Raw genomic sequence first — 20,282 nt, 5'->3', positions numbered from 1 at the left:
TATAGTGTCTGGCACATAGTAAGTGCTTAATAAATTCTACAATTATTATTAGTATGGAGATTAAGTATTAAGTATCTCCCTGTAGATAGGAGACCCCCATGTGACTCAGGGACTAATTCCAACCTGGTTATCTTGTACCTACTCCAGCTCTTAGTATAGTGCTTAGCACATAGTAAGCACTTAGCAGATACCACAGTTATCATTACAATTTTCCAATAGCTATCGGCACACCCAACCATTGAACACCAGGAGTCGAAGGAGCCAATCACCACAGGCTGCCTCTAACACCGATTCTTGAGCTAACTTTAGCACTGACCCTGGGGCAATTTGGGGGCAAGCCTGGCAGCAATTGAACTTTGATTTTTGATATAGTTGATGGAATGAAATAGTCATCACGAGAGACGACTTGCTAGATTTTGTTGGAGACTCCGTCGTCAGTCAAAATCCAATCAAAGTGAAACTTGTGAGGAACCGACAAAGTTGGTCAATTTAGGGGAGGGTCCCGGCCCCCAGCAACCAGCCCAACTCAGAACGTCCCCTAAAAACCCACATGGCTTGTAGAGAAACTTAGAAGCAGTGTGATCTAGTGGAACAAGCACAGGATTGGGAGTCAGGAGACTCAGGTTTTGATTCTGATTCTGCCATTTAACTGCTGTGTAACCTTGTGCTAGTCAACTCACTTCTCTGTGCTTCAGTTTCCTTAACTGTAAAAGTGGATTCATTATCTGTTCAACCCATCAATCACATTTATTGAGCACTTACTTTTTGCAGAGCACTGGCTAAGCTCTTGAGAGAGTACAACACAAATATAACAGACACATTCCCTGCACAATGTGGTATTTATCACGTTCTTAGTGCGGAGCACTAAGCACTTCGGAGAGTGCAATATAACAGGGTTGGTAGACACAATCCCTATGCACCCCAAGCTTATCTGTTGTTCCTCCTCTTTAGACTGAGAGGCAGGTACAACATCTGATCTGATTGGTATCTACTCCAGTGCTTGACACACAGTAAGGGCTTAAAAAAATCACAATTATTGTAATTTATCTGGAGGCCTGAAAAGAGCTCATTAGGGCTCAGAGGGCTAAGGTGCTTTATCCTCAAACGATACTGTGCCCAGTACTGAACCCAGAGGAAGCATATGGCCAAAGGAAGCAGCATGGCCTAGTGGATAGAGCACAGGCCTGGGAGTGGGAAGTCTAATCCTAATGTTGGTATTTGTTAAGCGCTTACTATGTGCCGAGCACTGTTCTAAGCGCTGGGGTAGACACAGGGGAATCAGGCTGTCCCACGTAGGGCTCACAGTCTTAATCCCCATTTTACTCCTTCTACTTCTAATCCTGACTCCACCAAGTCTGCTGGGTGACCTTGGGCAGGTCATTTCACTTCTCTGGTCCTCAGTTCTCTCATCTGTAAAATGGGGACTAAGACTGTGAGCCCCATGTGGGACGGGGACTGTGTCCAACCTGATTAGCTTGTATCTACCCCAGCGCTTAGAACAGTGCTTGACACACAGTAAGTGCTTAGCAAATATCATTATTATTTCTAATAAAACCTCAGCCTTTACCTTAGGTAGCCATACATCACAGCTAAGGAAACTCCTACTTATCCTCTTGACTGGTCTGATCCTGTTCTGTCCCCCAACCCCCCATCCCCCCCACACCTACACATACACCCATGTGCACACCCACCCACACATACACATACACACACATACACATACAAACACACGCACAGGCACACACACACAGCAAGCACCCGCTCCTCTAAACTCCCCACTTCCAGAGAGCGGAGTTTCCTGCGGCAGATGGAATGACCTTCAGCTTGAGCCTTGAGAAGTGGTTGGAGAGAGAAGGGGAGCCCGCTAATGTCTTTTTGGATCTTCCTCAGGGCAGTGTGGCCTTCCAGCACCCTGGACCCTGGACCCCTCATCAGTCTCCTGGGGGTTCCCCTCCCCCCTCCCGCACCACTAGCCTCTCCCCCACCCCTCCCCTTGTGCCCCTGGGGGCTGGGCTAGCTGAGGCTGAGGCTGGCGGGGCCTGGCCATGCCCGGGGCTCTGGGCTCATTGGTATTCTTGCCACTGTCCGTGTCAGACGCTCAGGGCCGTGGGGCCCGGCTGGAAGGGAAACACAGCTGTCTCTTTCCCACCCCTCCTTACTCCTTCTCCTCTCCTCCTCTGCCCTCTCCTTCCTCTCATCTTTCTCCTTCTCCTCTGCTCCTCTTCCTCCCCTTTCCTCTTCCTCCTCCTCTGCCTCCTCTTCTTCCTCCTCTCCCTCACCTCTTCTTCTTCCTCCTCCCTCCTCCTCCTCCTGCTCTTCCCTTCTCCTCCACCTCCTCCTGCTCTTCTTCTTCCTCCCTTTCCTCCTCATCTGCCTCCTCTTCTCCCTCTTCTCCCTCATATCTTCTTCCTCCTCTCTTCTCCTCCCCTTCCTCCTCCTCTGCCTCTTCTTCCTCCTCTCCCTCACCTTTTCTTCCTCCTCCCTTCTCCTGCTCTTCCTCCTCCTCCTTCCTTTCCTCCTTCTTCTGTTCTTCCTTCTCCTTCCATCCCCTGAACTTCCTCTCCTCCTCTTCCCCCAACCTTTTCCTCCCTCCCTCCAGCTCTAGATTGTAAACTCATTGTGGGAGGGGAATGTGTTTGTTCCGTGTTATAGTGTTCTTCCCAAGTGCTTAGTACGATGCTCTGCACACAGTAAGTGCTCGATAAATATGATTAACTAAGTGACCAGTTAGTAGTACTACTGCTCCCCTGTCGGGGGGGGGGGGGGGGGCAGTTCCCGGACCCACGTCCCTTCCCGGGAGGGCAGGGAACATCCAGGACCCCAGAGGGAGCACGGTTGTCCCACTCCCACCCCTGGACCCTGAGCTGGATCCTGCACCAGCCTGGCTACAAGTGTGGGTGTGCTAGGAGGGACTGGTCCAGGCTGGATGGTCAGTCAGTCATATTTATTGAGCACTTAACATGTGTAGAGCACTGAACTAAGCACTTGGGAGAGTACAATAGAACAATAAAGAGACACATTCCAAGCCTACTACGATCTTCCAGGCTAAAGGGGGAGACAGGCATTAATAGAAATAAATAAATTACCAGCAGCCCGCTTTATTTTCTCAGATTGGTTGGGTGCTGTATTTTAGCTGACAGCTTCCTCTTTAGTTCCTGATGGCACATGTGCATGCTTGCTGCAGCTGGGGCTTTCCCTCTAGCTCCGGCCCTTGCCCTTGGCCTCTGGCCCCCGGCCCCCGGCCTGGCCCTGTCCAGTGGACCCCTTCTGCAGCCAGGTAACATCTTTCCCACCTATAATCTCCTGGGCCCAGGAGCCAAGCCGAACCAGTCTGAGCCCTGGACCCTGCTCTACGTCGGTCACTGATGGCTGATGTTTAACCTTGCTGGGCCTCAGTTTCCCTTTTGGTAACAGGTGAAGAATCATGACTGCCCGCCCCAACTTGGGATGAGATGGAGTGAGGAGGATGAGGTCCCTGCAGGGGTGAGAGTTGTGGGGTTGTTGGTGTCCCCCGGAGTAGGATTGGGCTTGGATTTTCTCTTCCCTCCTTCCCTGGAATCCCAACTCCAGCCCTGCTTCCTCACTCCGGGAGGAGGGTCGGGCTGAGAAAAAGGGAGAAGAAGAGGAAACAAGGGAACTCCCTCCAAAACTTCCCCTCCTCCCACTGAAACTTGCAGCCCTGATCCCACAAGCCTGCTGCTGGTCAGTGGGTCATATTTACTGAGCGCTTACTGGGTGCAGAGCACTGAACTAAGTGCTTGAGAGTGTACAATATAATAATAAAACAGGCACATTCCCCGCCTGTTTTAAGGAGCTTGCAGTCTAGGGGGACTTAGGGAGATGGGAAGGACAGGAGAATGGAGGGCCTTTAGGGGCAGTGAGAGATGGAGATTGAGGGACAGTCTTCAAGTACTCAGTTATCTGCCTGCCTCTCCATCCAGCTACTTTAAAACAGCCCAGCTATCCCTCTGGAGGAAAGTCTGCAAGGTCGGGTTTCATTTGGTTGTTTTTCAAATGGTGTTTGTTAAGCACTTTGTCAGTGCCATCCTGTCCTCCTCCGTCCTCTGCTGCTTCTTCAGGATTTGGGGCTGGACCAGACCCGGCTGACCGACTCCACCTCCTCTCCCAGAGGTCCGTGGGGCTGGAGGCAGAGACCCCGGTGCCAGGCTGAGAAACCCAGCCAGGAGCTGAGCAGGATGTACCCATCTTGGGGCAAGAGGAGATCAGGAGGACCCAGCAAGGGGAGGTAGGGTGGGGGCAGGTGGGCAGGGGATGAGGGGCAGAGGAAGCCGCAGAGGTGGAGAATGCTAAGCCAGGTGTTGGGCAGGAGGCTGAAAGGAACTCAGGGTCCCCCTGCTCCTGGGCCGGGGATGGAAGTCCTCCTCCAGGAAGCTCTGACCCTCACAGAAACCCGGCACCCAGTGACATCTCTGATGTCCGTGAAAGAGGTCTGGGAGAACTTGGATAGCAGCCCATCAAAGCCCTCTGGGGCCGACTCGTTTGCTTAAGAAGAATAAATATTCATATGGTTGATTAGACATAATTAAAAGTGAGATCACCCTCCCTTCCTTCGCCCTGGCCGGCACTACGGTGAAGGCACAAGTTTTGAGATGTTTTAGGGGGTCCTTATACTCAAAGTTCCACATCACCACCCCCTCCCCGGACTGGGCCAGTCATCTCCCTCCTTGACAGCCATTTCAGTCCTCAAGGGGCGATCCCCTTGACTCTATTTATTGCCATTGCTCTCGTCTGTCCGTCTCCCCCGATTAGACCGTAAGCCCGTCAAACGGCAGGGACTGTCTCTATCTGTTGCCGACTTGTTCATTCCAAGTGCTTAGTACAGTGCTCTGCACATAGTAATCGCTCAATAAATACTATTGAATGAATGAATGAATGAATGAACCCCTTCCAGCCCAGGAGCTCAAGGTGAAGGGTCAGTGAGGTCATCGTGGACAGGGAATGTGTTTACCAACTCTGTTAAACTCTACTCTCTCAAGTGCTTAGTACAGTGTTCTGCACACTCTTAGCACTCAGTAAACACAAGTGATTGATTGGAAGAGGTGTGGACACCTGGGGCCACTAGCAGTCAGAGTCACCAAACCTATTCTCCCTACCTCCTCTTCCACCCTTCACTGCACCATCCCCCATATCTGCTCCTAGGGAATGGGGAGCAGAGTTATGGTAGATTTAATAATTACGGTATAATAATTCTTGTATTTGTTAAGCACTTATGTGCCAAGAACGGGACTAAGCTCTGGGGTAGATATAAGTTAATCAGGTTGGACACAAGCTTGCCTAATTAGGAGGGAGAATAGGTGTGGAATCGGAGAATAGGGGTGGAATCCTCATTTTACAGATGAGGAAACTGAGGCACAGGGAAGTGAAATGACTTGCCCGAGGTCACCCGGCATCCAAATGGTCGAGTTGGGATTAGAACCCAGGTCCTCTGTCTCCCAATCCTGTGCTCCTTCCACTAGGCCACACTTCCGGGAGCTGCCAGCAGGGGGCACTGAAGTCGAGCAGGAGTCTATTAGGAAGGGAACATTCATTCATTCAATAGTATTTATTGAACGCTTACTATGTGCAGAGCACTGTACTATAAGCGCTTGGAATGTATAATTCGGCAACAGATATAGACAATCCCTGCCCCAGTGATGGGCTCACAGTCTAATCGGGGGAGACAAGAGGCAGAGGAGCATAGTAGAGGATGAGCGTAGTGTAGAAGGAGAATAGTGGAGGGTTAATGTAGTGGGGGAAGATCGCAGTGGAGGAAGAGCTGAATAATAACAATAATGATAATAATTTGTTAAGTTTTGACTATGTGCTAAGTTCTGACACTGTACTAAGCACTGAGGTAAATGGAAGGGAATCAGATCATGCACAGTACCTATTCTACATGGGACTCACAATCTAAGTATAAACTGAAGAGTTAAGATTCCTCATACAACCAGCCTGGGAAAATGAAGCTGACTACCAGCACCTCCTGCCAGTAGTAACCCGCCAGACACACAAACTATCCTCCTCCAGACACACACCCATAAACACACACACAGCCACCCTCCAGAGACACACACTTTCACCCTTCAGTCACACAAATAGTCAACCTTCAAACACAAGCCCACACACACACACACCCACACACAGTCACCCTCCAGAGACACACTGTCACCCTCCAGACACACCAAACTGTCACCTTCCAGAGACACACATATCTTCCATCAAACCCCCCCCTGCCCAACACACACAGTCACCCTCTAGAGACTCACACTGTCACCCTTTGGAGACACACCCATACTGACACACACATCCATACACTCGTTGTCACCCTCCAGAGACCCACAGTCACCCACTCAGTCATCACTTAGCATAGCGGACGGTCATTATAAAGGAAGGGTGTGGTGGAGGAGAAGCTAGGAGAGAAGCTATGAGAGAAAGGTCACCCTGGTTAGGATAATCAGAGTGGACACAGTCCCTGTCTTCACAGAAGGGAGGAGGAGTAGAGGAAATGAGGGTTTAGTCAGGGAAGACCTCTTGGAGGAGTTGTGCTTTTAAGAACCCACCCCCTGCCTTCCCTTAGGGGTCCCGAGGGCGACCGGTTAATAGGTGCAGAATGTGCTTGGCATGTAGTAAGTGCTTAACAAATGCCATCATTATTATTATTATTACTATTAGGCACAGGCAGGCAGCTAGCTCATGGTGAAGTGCGCCCAGAAGTGTTTTCGTAGGATCTGTCTGTGGCCTACGTTAAGTATTCCCAGGACCTGGCAGCATCCCAGAGAGAGGGGACGAGGAGAAGACCAGCACAGATCCCTACTCACCGAACAGATCAAGAGTTGGGGGTGGAACCCTGGGGACAAGTCCTCTTGCCTTGAATCACCCAAAAAGATCCCTCCATCTGTCTCCCTCTTCCCTAAGTCTCGGTCTGCCATTGGCTGGAGGGCTGGGGAAATTAGGGACTGTGAGTCATGTCCATCCCTTCTATCAAGGTCCAGGATCCTCTCAGTGAGTGAGGGGCTGCTGATGGCAGAGTTGGATAGCCAGGACCAGTTGGAAAATTAGGTTGGGAGGCGTGAAGAGGTCCAGCAGGTGTATATGTGTGTGTGCTTGTGTGTGTGAGAGAGAGAGATACAGAGAGAGAGAGAGAGAGAGAGATGGCTGGAACCCCCGTGGTCAGGAACTTCTGGGAAATTGTAAGGCAGGTGAGAGGTCGGGGCTGATAAGGTCATTTGGTGCCTGGCTTCCTGGGCTAAAGCAGTCTGAGTCTACCACATTCCAGCTGCAGAAACACGGACCCCTCCATTATTTCTTCTGATTACCCTGTTGGTAAATATGTTGACATCTGTCTTCCACATTAGAGTAGAAGCAGCGTGAGTTAGTGGGTAGAACATGGACCTGGGAGTCAGAAGGACCTAGTTTCTAATCTCAGATCTGCCACTTGTCAGCTGTGTGACTTTGGGCAAGTCACTTCACTTCTCTGTGCCTCAGTTACCTCATCTGTGAAATGGGGATTCAGACAGTGAGCCCCTTGTGGGACATGGACCGTGTCCAACCTGATTAGCTTGTATCCACCCCAGCACTTAGTACAGTGCTTGATGCATAGTAAGTGCTTAACAAATGCTATAAAAAACAAACACAGAAAAATAAAAAGCTCTTGTGGGCAGGGAATATGTCACTTGTTTGCTTTGTATTTTCTAAGCTCTTACTATACCCCAGGCATGCTCAATAACTATAATTAATATACTATAAATATAATAAATATAATAATTACCAACTACTACTGGTATTGCTACTAGAGAAGCAGCGATGCTAAGTGGAAAGAGCCTGGGCTTGGGAGGCAGAAGTTATGGGTTTTAATCTCGGCTCCGCCACTTGTCAGCTGTGTGACTGTGTGGCTACTCTCCCCTTTCTAAATAGGGCAGAGTGTCTGGAAGAGAGGAAGGGGAAGTGATAATAGCTTCCTAGACCAGTCTGGAGTTAACGCAGGTAAATACAATCCCACAGTTGAAAATCCGGGTCTACACAGAACAAACCCGAACATCTCCACCTTGCACTAAACTGAAACTGAGTCAAAGACACAGAAGTCTGAGTGTTGTCTAGACTGTAAACTCAATGTGGGCAGGGATTGTCTCTCTTTATTGCTGAACTGTACTTTCCAAGTGCTTAGTACAGTGTCCTGCCTACAGTAAGCAGTCAATAAATACGATTGAATGAATGAATGATTGCCCAAGACTATTAGAAGCCTCCAGTACACACAGGATGATGGGTCTCCAGCAACTAGGCACATGTTTATTGTAGTAATAATAATAATAATAATAATGTTGGTATTTGTTAAGCGCTTACTATGTGCCGAGCACTGTTCTAAGCGCTGGGGTAGACCCAGGGGAATCAGGTGGTCCCACGTGGGGCTCACAGTCTTAATCCTCATTTTACAGATGAGGTAACTGAGGTACCGAGAAGTGAAGTGACTTGCCCAAAATCACACAGCTGACAAGTGGCCGAGCCGGGATTCGAACCCACGAACTCTGACTCCAAAGCCCGTGCTCTTTCCACTGAGCCACGCTGCTTCTCGTATCTGTCTCCCGGTCTACACTATCAGCTCCTAAGGGGCAGGAATTATGTCTTCTAATTCTAGTAGAGAACTAGTATGGCCAAGTGGAAAGAGCATGGAGCTGGGATGTCAGAGGACCTGGATTCTAATTCCAGCTCCGCCACTTGTCTGCTTTGTGACCTTGGACAAGGCACTTAACTTCTCTGTGACTCAGTTACCTCATCTGGGAATTAAATCCTCCTATGACTTAGACTGTGAGCCCCAGGTGGGACAGGGACTATGTCCAACCTGATTATCTCATATCTACCTCAGCATTTAGAATAGTGTTTGACACTTAATAAACACTTAATAGATATCATTAAAACCAAACAGAAAACAAACAAAAACATCCCTCTATTGCACTGTACTCTTCCAAGTGCTTAGTTCAGGGTTCTGCACATAATAGGCCCTCAATCAATACGCCCGATGGATTGAATGAACTTGGCACAGGATTACAAAGAATTTGGCCTTACAAAGAATTTGGCCTTTGCTCCTTGAGGGGCATGGCAAAGAGGGAGGTGGGAGAGCTAGCCAGGAGGTGGCCGGGTCCCCGGGGGCCAGTCCCCAGTCCTCAGGGGCCAGACCGCTGAGGGTCACCAGCAGCCACAACCGGACACTTCAGATTTTAAGGGATTGTGACAGGGGTTCACAGCAGCCTAATTCTGCCAGCCCATTTCCCATCCATCCTCCTCACGTTGATGAAGATGAATGGGCCTGCAGGAGGACACGAGCGCAGTGGAGAGGGAGGGGAACTTTGCCTGTCTCCTCTGGCTTGACATAGTCTGTCCTGAATTTCTTCTGGCGGCAGCTGGCATGCAGGCTATGGGGAGAGAGGATGTTGGGCTTGGCTGGGGGTGGGAGCAGAAACCTCAAGAATCCTAAGGACAAATTAGAGTTTTAGGCACCCCAACACCTAGAGGGGTTTGGGAGGGCAGACGGGAGGGGTGAGATGGTCCTTAGAGTCAGGTTGCTCACCCCCTTGTCTCTCCCAAACCTCTTCTCCTGCACTGAGAGGCAGCTATCCCATTTTGCCTCAAATCCTCCCCTCAGTCACAGTGCCTGCTGCTGCCAGCCCCCTGCAGGAGCAGGGGTGCCCATCCCCACCTTTTTAAAGCTGCACCCTCAACCCCTCCACTCTTCATTCTCCAGAGCAGGTACGGATGATGGTGAGGGGTTGTGAAGGTTGGCAGAGGTGGTAGTGAGAACAGGCATGGTGCCTTTGGCTGCTCATGGCCTCAGGTTAGGCTGCTGATGCTCACACCTCTCCCTCACCTCTTTCTCTCTGGACTGGCCCTCTCGCTCCTGGACCTTACTGTCTCCCCTTTCAAAGGTTTATTGAAGGCCCATCTCCTTCAAGAAGCCTTCCCTGACTAAGCCCTCCTTTCCTCTTCTCCCACTCCCTTCTGCATTGCCCTGACTTGTTCCCGTTATTCACCCGGCCTCCCAGCCCTGAAGCGCTGTGTATATATCTGTTATTTATTTATTTATATTAATGTCCGTCTCCCCCTCTAGACTGTAAGCTCTTTGTGGGTAGGGAAGGCAGTGTGGTTCAGTGGAAAGAGCACGGGCTTGGGAGTCATAGGCCATGGGTTCTAATTCCAGCTCTGCCGCTTGTCAGCTGTGTGACTTTGGGCAAGTCACTTCACTTCTCTGTGCCTCGGTTACCTCATCTGTAAAAATGGGGATTAAGACTGTGAGCCCCATGTGGGACAACCTGATCACCTTGTATCCCCCCCAGCGCTTAGAACAGTGCTGGCCACATAGTAAGTGCTTAACAAATGTCATCATTATTATTATCTGTTATATTGTTGCATTGTACTCTCCCAAGAGCTTTGCACAGTAGTTCTGCACATAGTAAGTGTTCAGTAAATACAGTCGACTGACTGACTGACCTTCACTCCATTTCACAGCTCTACAATCCCAGAGATCCTCACATCCTCCCTGGACAGTCTGGTCAAGTCAAGAAATTCTTTATGGTAGTTCAATAAATACGTGCTGGTTGTGATATAGACAACTTTCTCCATTTTTTTTTTGGTGCCTCAGTTTCTATATCCGTAAAGAGAGTGTTTGCCCATTCCTCAGAACCACTGTTGGAGGTCGTGGCTGGAAATATCACAGCTCTTGGTGGCCTCTTGAAGGAGTGGGAAACCAATCAATAGTATTTATTAAGTGCCATAAGACAAGGCAAGACTCTATGCAGAGCATTGTAATAAACTCTTGGGGGAATGCAATAGAATTTTAGTTCAACATGATCCCTGTCTTCAAGGAGTTTACAATCTAGCCGGGAGAAAGACACTACAGTAAATTACAAATATGGGGAATAATAATAATAATTATGGTATTTGTTAAACGCTTATTGTGTGCTAAGCACTGTTCTAAGTGCTGGGATAGATACAAGGTAGTCAGGTTTTCCCACGTGGGGCTCACAATCTTAATCCCCATTTTACAGATGAGGTAACTGAGGCACAGAGAAGTTAAGTGGCTTACCTAAGGTCACAGAGCAGACAAGTGGCAGAGCCAGGATTAGAACTCACGTCCTCTGACTCCCAAACCCTTGCTCTTGCCACCAAGCCAAGCTGAAGGAAAGGCATTCTACACTTGAGTTAATGCATAAGTAATGGGGTAGTTAAGATAATAATAATAATGTTGATATTTGTTAAGCGCTTACTATGTGCTGAGCACTGTTCTAAGAGCTGGGGTAGATACAGGGTAATCAGGTTGTCCCGTGTGGGGCTCACACTTTTAATCCCCATTTTACAGACGAGGGAACCGAGGCACCGAGAAGTGAAGTGACTTGCCCACAGTCACCCAGCTGACAAGTGGCGGAGCCGGGATTAGAACCCATGACCTTTGACTCCTAAACCCGAGTTCTTTCCACTGAGCCACGCTGCTTCATTTTCAGGGGAGGAGCTGTGTGGTCTAGTAGAAAGAGCCCAGTGCTGGGAGTCAGAAGTCATGGGTTCTAATCCCGGATCTGCCATATGTCTCCTGTGTGACCTTGGGTAAGTCACTTCACTTCTCTGTGCCTCAGTTCATCTATAAAATGGGGATTCAATATCTCTTCTCCTACTTACATTGTGAGCTTGGTGTGGGACAGGGACTGCGCCTGACCTGAATATCTCGAATCTCCCCCAGAGCTTAGAACAGTGCTTGACCCATAGTAAGCACTTAATAAATACCACAATAATTGTTATTTACTATAACGCTCATGGAATGCTGAGAGTATTTTCTCATCAGGTGACTCTCCAGACTCCCGGGACACCCCCTCTGGCAACCTCCTCCACACCCACTCAGTTCTGGACAGGGGACAGACCAACTGAAAACCAAGCTGACCAACATAAACCTTGACAAATGGTCTCTCTACTAAAGGACATATCTTCTCCCTCTCTCTCTCCCTCTCTTTCAATGTTTTTTCTGAGCATTTACTGTTTGCTGGGTACTGTCCTAAGCCCCTGGGAGAATACAATAGAACAGAGCTATTGTAGACAAGTTCCCTGCCCACAAGGAGCTTATAGGGTCACAGTCATAAATATAAATAAATAATGTATATGTATATAAATGTTCTCTCCCTCCCCTTGAATTCCTCTTGTATCAGACTAGAACGAGCTTCTCTGGCTTCTCTCCCGGCTTCTATCTTCCTCAATCACAGAGCGTTTCTCAAAAGCCTTAAAAAATATGTTATCTTCGGAAGGAGGAGCTGACCCTGGGGGAGTGGGAGGGGAAGGTGAGAGGGGAGGGGGGCTGGAGGCGAGAGGGGAGGGTGGGAGAAGGGAGAGAGGCTTGGTCGTTGCTGCTGTTTCTTCCCCCATGCTGGGACGGCTCCCCTCCCGGCCTTTTCCTGAAGATATATGGGCGCTTATTATGAAAATAAATCACCAGCTGTGTGCAAGAGTCCTTGATAAAAGGAGAAAAAATGAAATAAATAAAAGTGCCAGCCATCCATCTGTGTGTGTGTCGGGGGTACACGTGTGTGTGTGTGTGCGGGCGCGTGCATGCAGGCTCACATGGGAGGGGGCCTGGAGAGAAAAAGCAGCTCATTTCCCAGCCGGCAATCTGTCAAACAGGCTATCTGATGGGGCCTAGGCCACCGGTCCAGCGGGGCTGGGGAAAGAGCAGGAACTGGGAGAGCTGGGAGGGGGGAGAAACCGGGGAAGGATGTGGAGATGGGCAGGGTGGTGGTCAAGCCCCGGGGGAAGGGGACTGCATGGGATGGGAGGGGCACGAACCCTGGAGTCACGCTTTAGAGGGGTGGTCTGGGGGACTGGCAGGGGTGGGAGGGATGTGAGTCTGGGTTGATCCAGGGGGGCCCGCAAGGGCTGCAGGCTGGACTGGAGAGTGAAAGATGTGAAGCCAGGCTTGGCGGGGTCTGGGGGAGAGCTGGGGGTGTCACCGGGTGGATCCTTCTTCAACTCTGCCCTCTCCCACCTCCTACCAAAGAAGCCAGGGGGACCAAGACCAAGGCAGTGGCCACGGGGACCAGCTGCTACCAAACCTGAGCCCCTCCCCAGTGGGGATGGGAGAAAAGAAAGAAGGGAGGAGCAAGGTGAGGCAAACACGGGGTGGATGTGGGAGAGAATCTGGGGGGGGCCAACATGCAAAATGGGAGGACTGGGAAAGAGGCTTGGGAGGAGAACCTCTGAGAGCAAGGATTCTTCAGCCTGGAGAAGAGAGGGCTGAGGGTGTATATAGGGGAAAAGGGGGTCTGTAGACTGTAAGCTCATCGTGGGCAGGGAACATGTCTCCCAGATAGGTTATATTGTACTCTCCCAAGCGCTTAGTACAGTGCTCTGCACCCAGAAAACACTCAATAAATGCCACTGATCGATCGATTGGGCGCAGGGAGCAGCTGTTCTATTTCCACGGGGACAGGACGAGAGGGAGAGCCCTTTTTTTTTCCTGGCGGCATGAGAGGTTTAGGTTAAACATTTGGAGGTACTTCCTGCCCAGCAGGTGAGTATCAGGTCCAGGAATGAAAAAGAAGTTGTGAAGTTTCTTTTCCTGGAAATTTTCAGGGCAGAGAGGGCAGCTCTCTGCCTGGGATGGTAGAGGTCAGGCCCGCCCCAGGCAGGGGAGTGAGAGACTGGCAACTGATGCCTTCCAGCCACGGCTTCTCTGAGTCTCCTAAGAGCCTCTTCCCAGAAGCCTTTGCTGCACTTGGTGCTGCGGCTCCAAAGATGAATAATAGCCAAAGCAGAAATGAAGGAGCTGGGGCAGAGAGGGGAGAGGATCTATTTGCAGTCAAGACATGAAGCGAGAGAGAGAATCAATGAAGCAGAGAGAAACAGGCGGAGACTTCTCCAGACACAGACGCCGAGCTGGAGAGGCTCTTGGCGGGGGTGGTGAGCAAAGAGCATGAAAAGGCCCTAAACTCAGAAAGGTGGGGGGGCTGGGTGGGATTCACAGGGGCTCAAAACCCAAACCACTGAAACGGACCCATGGCTCTAGATCAGGCCTGGATTTCCATGGGCTGTTGACCCCTGTGTCCCCTGTTCCTCTGACCCCAACCACAAATCCTTAGGACGCCCCCGTCCCCTTCATGGGTGTGTGTGTGTGCGTGTGTGTGTGTGTTTGTTTCACTCTGGATGGTCTGAGCCTCATTTTAGAGTTGGGGAGCCTGAAGGCACCGGGGAAAGACACCCAGGGAGGGGGCAGAGCTGAGGATAGACAGTGGTCTTTATAGATGAGGGACTTTGAAGTTTCCATCATTCCCCTAGCACTCTGGGCTGGAGGAAGCTCTGACACAGACAGAACCCTTATTTGAAGCCTGTGATGTTTGCCAAGGGCTTTACGGGCACGTCTTCACTCCCAAGCCAGCACAGACCGGCCTGCTCTCCAGGAAGTGTTTCCTCTCTGTTCTCTCCGCTCTCCCCTTCCATTTTCCAGAGCTGGGGATGGGGGTGGGTAGGGAGAAGCGGAACGAGGCAGGTGATTAATTGGAAGAAAATTTAAGAGATCAGATCAGGGAAAACATCTCCGTCGGTGGTGTTTACACCTTCCAAATCCCTGTAGACGGTTATCGTGGTTTTAGTCGTCGCTGAGCTAAGTGATACATATTTAGCTCGCTTAATCTTTCCTAATAAATCAATTTCCCCAGCTCCTTCATCATTCTTGTCACTCCTCTCCAAGCTTCTTTGAGATTGAACGGAGGGGAGATTTTGAGCAAGCGGTCTTTGGGGTGTTGCGTTTTCGAGGGGTCAGGGAGAGCTGGGGCAGAGTGGACCGATGTTGGTATTTGTTAAGCGTTTACTATGTGCAGAGCAGCACTGTTCCAAGTGCTGGGGTAGATACAGGGTAATCAGGTTGTCCCACGTGGGCTCACTGTCTTAATCCCCATTTTACAGATGAGGTAACTGAGGCACAGAGAAGTTGCGACTTGCCCACAGTCACACAGCTGACAAGCGGCTGAGCCGGCATTCGAACCCATGCCCTCTGACTCCCAAGCCTGGGCTCTTTTCACTGAGCCACGCTGCTTCTCTAATAATGTTGGTATTTGTTAAACGCTTCCTATGTGCCGAGCGCTGTTCTAAGCGCTGGGGTAGATACAGGGTAATCAGGTTGCCCCACTTGAGTCTCACAGCCTTAATCCCCATTTTCCAGATGAGGTAATGAGGCACCGAGAAGTCAAGTGACTTGCCCAAAGTCACACAGCTGACAGGTGGTGGAGCCGGGATTAGAATCCATGCCCTCTGACTCCTAAGCCCACGCTCTTTCCCCTGAGCCACGCTGCTTCTGGACTGGGTCAGGGTGGGCCGGACCAGGGGGGACTGGGCCGAGGTGGACTGATCGGTCTGTGCACAAAGTACCTAGGGGTTCGGCTGGGCTGTAGGCAGGGCAGTCCTGTGCTCTGCTCACTAGGCCATGCTTCTTTGGCTCTGCCACCTGGCAGCCGTGTGACTGTGGGCAAGTCACAACTTCTTTGTGCCTCAGTTCCCTCATCTGTAAATTGAGGATTAACTGTGAGCCTCGTGTGGATAACCCTGTATCTCCCCCAGCGCTTAGAACAGTGCTCTGCACATAGTAAGGGCTTAACAAATACCAACATCATTATTCTCCCAGGCCCAAGCCTCTGGGCGGGCCTCCCACCCATCTCATCCCCTGGGGAAGGCTCCTCGCCTCCGGGATTCTCCGCTTGTCTCTGTTACTGATCTGTACATTCCAAGCGCTTAGTACAGTGCTCGGCACATAGTAAGCGCTCAATAATTACTATTGAATAAGTGAATGGAGCCGAAATCCGGGTGGTCGCCGTGGCCTCGGCCCGCAGCCGGGCTAGCAGATTGACCACATCAATGACCATTTGCTTGCAGTTGGCGCCCCCCTGCGGGATAGCGAAGGAGCGGAGACGGGGCCTACCCATCCCAACGTCCGCAACTAAATCGGACCCCCAAATTGGAAAAATCTCCTTCCCACTCCAGCTGCCGGCATCTTCTTTCTCTCCCCCTCTCTCTTTTAATTGCATCTGTCAAGTGCTCACTGTGCGCCAGGCACTGTACTAAGCGCCAGGGTAGATATAGGCTGACCAGTTCGGTTGCCGTCGTGGTCCCGCGTGGAGCTCACAGTCTTAATCTCCATTTTACAGATGAGGTGGCCCAGACGCAGAGGAAGTGAAATGAGTTGTCCAAGATCACTCAGCAGACATGTGGCAGAGCGGGGATTAGAATTTAGGTACTCTGACTCCCAGGCCCGGGCTCCCTCCCTTTCCCCTTGTCTGAGTCTCCCTCCTCTTGGCCCTGGAATCCTCAGGCCGAGAGCCAGGGGTCTCCTCGGGCTTGGGGTGTGCCGGGTTTGGGGGAGAGGGTCGCAGAAGCTGCACTCTCCACGACGGTTCCCCCGTTTCCTCCCCGGCCCGGCATCTGCAGAGCAGAGAGGTGGCTCCTGGTTTTCGGCCAGCCCGGAGAGGAGCGTTCACTCCCCCTCCGTCCGCTCCGGCCCGTCCGTCCCCACCGCGTCCTTCTCGGCGGCTCCTCCTCGGTTTGGGTCTCGGGTCCCCCATCCCCGACCTACATCGTCTCCTTCCCCTGCCCAGGAGGAAAACTGGACCTTTGAGGTGTTTCCCCCAGCCCATCCGTCTAGTCCCCAGCCCATCTCTCTAGCCCACATCTCATCCCTAGCCCTTTCTCCCTTTCTCGGGCATTTCTCCAAAGGTCCAGCTTCGCCAAAGACCAGAGGGGGAGACAACATTCTAATCTCAGGCCAGCTCTCCTGCTGCAGCCACTAAATACCCGCCTCGGCACTGCGGTTATTAATGATAATAGCTGTGATATTTGTTAAGTGCTTACTCTGTGGCGGGCGCTGGGGTGGATTCAATGCAATTAGATCAGACGCAGTCCCTGGCTCACAGTCTCAGCGGGAGGGAGAACAGGTATCTAAATCCCCATTTTACGGGTGAGGAAACCGAGGCACAGAGAAATTAAGCCATTTGCCCAAGTTCACCCAACAGGCGTAGAGTGGAGCTGGGAATAAAACCCAAGCTTCCTGACTCCCGGGATCCGTGCTGATCTGTGACACAGATCAGGCTGTGTCACAAACTCACCTGGGATTCCCCAATCACCTCAGCTTGAGCAGTCACTTAACTTCTCTGTGTCTCAGTCACCTCATCTGAAAAATGGGGATTAAGACTGTGAGCCCAGAGTGGGCTAGGGACTGTGCCCAACCTGATAAATCTGTATCTATCTCAGTGCTTAGAATGGTGCCTGACACATAGTAAGCACTTAACAAAAACCACAATTATTATTATTGTTCTTACTTCACCTATCTACAGCATTTAGTACAGTGTTCGGCAAATAGTAAGCACTTAAACAAATGCAACAATTAGTATCATTGCTAGGAACGTGGCCCTCCCTGCGATTTTCTTCCATGATGCTCTTGGGCTGGGTTAAACCCTGTCTTCCCCAAGGTAGTGGGGACCTGTCCGTCTTTCATTCAATCCTATTTATTGAGCACTTACTGTGTGCAGAGCACTGTACTAAGCGCTTCCTTCTTGGCCTCTGCCGGCTGCTTCCTTGCGAGGGGAGACTCTCTTCCAACCCTATTATCACAGGAATCAATCTATCAATCAACCATATTCATTGAATGCTTAGTACAGGCAGAGCACTGTACTAAACACTTGGGAAAGTACTATACAACAGAGTTGGTAGAGATGATCCCTGCCTACAAGTAACTTTCAGCCTACTGGGGGAGATGGATATTAAAATAGATTAGGGATACAAGAGTTCACTCATTCATTCGATCATATTTATTGAGAGCTTACTTTGTGCACAGCACTGTACTATGCACTTGGAAACTACAATTCAGCAATAAAGGGAGTTAGTAGGGTACAAGAATATTTATATAAATATTATGGGGCTGGTGTCCCACTTTGATCTTGTCTGTCTTGCCTCTGACCCCTCATCCATGTCCTGCCTTTGGCCTGGAACTCCCTCCCCCTTCATATCTGACTGACGGTCACTCTCCCCACCTTCAAAGCCTTTTTGAAGGCACATCTCCTCTCCAAGACCTTCCCCAATTAAACTCTCATTTCCTCTATTCCATCTCCTTTCTGCATGGCCTGAATACTTGGATTTACACCCTTTATTCACCCCGCTCTGAGCCCCGCTGCACTTATGGACATATCCGAAATTTATTTTAATATCTCTCCCCATCTAGACTGTAAAACTCCTTGTGGGCAGGAATCATGTCTACTAACTCTGGTATGGTAGACATAATATACGGTCCTCGTTAAGTGCTTACTAGGTGCCAAGCACCATTCTAAGCGCCGGGGTAGATACAAGGTAATTGGGTTGGACACAGTCCCTGTCCCCCATAGGGCTCACAGTCTCAATTCCCATTTTCCAGACGAGGGAAGTGAGGCACAGAGAAGTCAGGCGACTTGCCCTAGGTCACTCAGCAGACAAGTGGCGGAGCCGGGATTAGACGTCCTCTGACTCCCAAGCCCGTGCTCTTGCCATTAGGCCACGCTGCTTCTTGTGTGCAGGGCACTGTACTAAGCTCTTGGGAGAGAACAATTTAACTGAGTTGGTAGACCCGACTGAGACTTTCTTCTAGGGCCTGCTCATGTCTCAGGTCCTGGAGTTTCCAGCCTGCAGCTGGCCTGGGCGTGGGCTGCAACTGAAAGCGGGGTGGGGCCCCAGATGGGAGAGCCATTTCCCCTCAGGACTGATATAAAGCCTCAGATGATCTATCATTCAGATCAAACCCCATCCTGTCTTCCTGCTCTGTTGGAGGCTGGGTGCCTCCCACTTCCCTCTAGCAAGGACACGTGGACAGGGTTTGAGGCAGAGTGAGAGGTTCAGTGTCTTGCATTTCCAGAGTAAATCCTCTCTCCAAGCAAGTTTCCTCCCAATCAGTCAGTGGTATTTACTGAGTGATTCCTGCGTGCACAGCACTGTACTGCGAGCTTGGAAGAGCGCTCTAGAAGAAAGTAGACACAATCCCCGCCCTGAAGGAGATGACATTTTACTGTGTGTTGAGTGCTGTACTAAGCACTTGGGAGAACACAGTAGAGAAAGACACAATCCTAACCCTCAAGAAAGACTACTGTGTGTGGAGCACTTGGGAATGCACAATGAAGTAGACCCGATCCCTGCCCTCTAGGAGATGACGGTCTACTGTGTGCAGAACACTATAATAATCACCTAGGAGAGCACAATAAAGTACACACGATCCCTGCACTCAAGGAGCTGACACCCTAACAAGGGAGACATACCCCCACAAGCCCCAACTCCTCGAGAGCCAATCCCTTCAAGACTTCAGTTCTACGGACCTCTGCAGCTCTGGGCGATCCACTGCCAACCCTGGCAGAATGGAGAGGGTGAGCTCCGGCCACGGTTGGAGAGACAAGGATGATCAGAAGGCAGCCCTCTCCCCCAAGACAATGGCCGCTAAGACTCCACTGGAGATCTGGCCCACGGGGGTGGGCGCGACCCAAGGAACGGGCGGGTTGAGGGCCGGAGGAGAGACTAGTGTTGAGTGTCAACTGGCTGGGTTTCTGGAGCTTAACAGGAAGTCCCAGATTGCCAGTCCCAGGAAGCCAGTGGCTCTGGCTGCCCAGAGCCCGGGGAGGCAAGGGGGATGAGACCATGGCGGATCCGCTTTGGAGAGAAAGACGAACTAGCCAGAGCTGTCATCCTGGGGAGGGGAGCCTGGGGCCTGCTGGCTTCTGGACCTGCTCTCCCACCAGCCAAGGCCCTCTCTTCTCAAGGCCCAGGCCCCGTTAATGGAGCCCCAAATGCAGCCCCAAGTTGCCCCCTTTCTGCCCCCAAATGTCTACAGAAGACAGTGGCAGGCTGGTACCACAAGACGGAGATCTAAGGGAGCAAATTCCCCAACTCCTGCTCTGTTCCTCATCGCGTTGGCTGGAAAATGCAGCTGGCTCTGTCCCAGAAGAATGCTCTTGGGGGCCTCAGGGCCCCTAGAAGCCCCTAAAGCTGGCAGTGTCGGCCCCCAATTTACGCCCCAGCCCCAGGTGCCGTTTCCACGAGAACCTGGAGACTTGGGGACACGGGATGGCTGAAGGGTCTCCGGAGTCTCCGGAAGGTGGTAATTATCAGGCCGTCTTAAGGAGTCAAAAGTCACCCGTGGGGGGGTCATTGTTTGCTGGCGATCTTCTTCTTGCGTGCGGAGACCAGGTCGAAGAAGGGGACCCGGGTGATGCTGGCCCTGGGGAGGAGGAGAAAGAGGAAGAGGATGGTGAAGAAGG

At 51.0% G+C, this 20,282-nt stretch overlaps 1 protein-coding gene across 3 annotated transcripts in view; it reads right to left on the bottom strand.

Annotated features, from left to right (window-relative positions):
* Window positions 1-19,023: 19,023 nt before the first annotated feature.
* The window catches only part of CYTH4 (cytohesin 4), a 29,227-nt gene continuing 27,968 nt past the window's right edge, over window positions 19,024-20,282 (bottom strand). For 2 of the 3 annotated variants that reach the window (XM_029078468.2, XM_029078469.2), the window contains one exon: window positions 19,024-20,242. In XM_029078468.2, the coding sequence (XP_028934301.1) occupies window positions 19,850-20,242 (393 nt within the window). In that variant the 3' untranslated portion in view covers window positions 19,024-19,849. The remainder of the gene's footprint in view (window positions 20,243-20,282) is intronic. The other variant, XM_029078470.1, reaches the window with a different exon arrangement.

This window comes from Ornithorhynchus anatinus, chromosome 14 (genome assembly GCF_004115215.2).
Source record: "Ornithorhynchus anatinus isolate Pmale09 chromosome 14, mOrnAna1.pri.v4, whole genome shotgun sequence".
Taxonomy (NCBI): domain Eukaryota; kingdom Metazoa; phylum Chordata; class Mammalia; order Monotremata; family Ornithorhynchidae; genus Ornithorhynchus; species Ornithorhynchus anatinus.
Note: the sequence above shows the minus strand (reverse complement) of the source record. Positions and strands in the feature narration are given on the sequence as shown.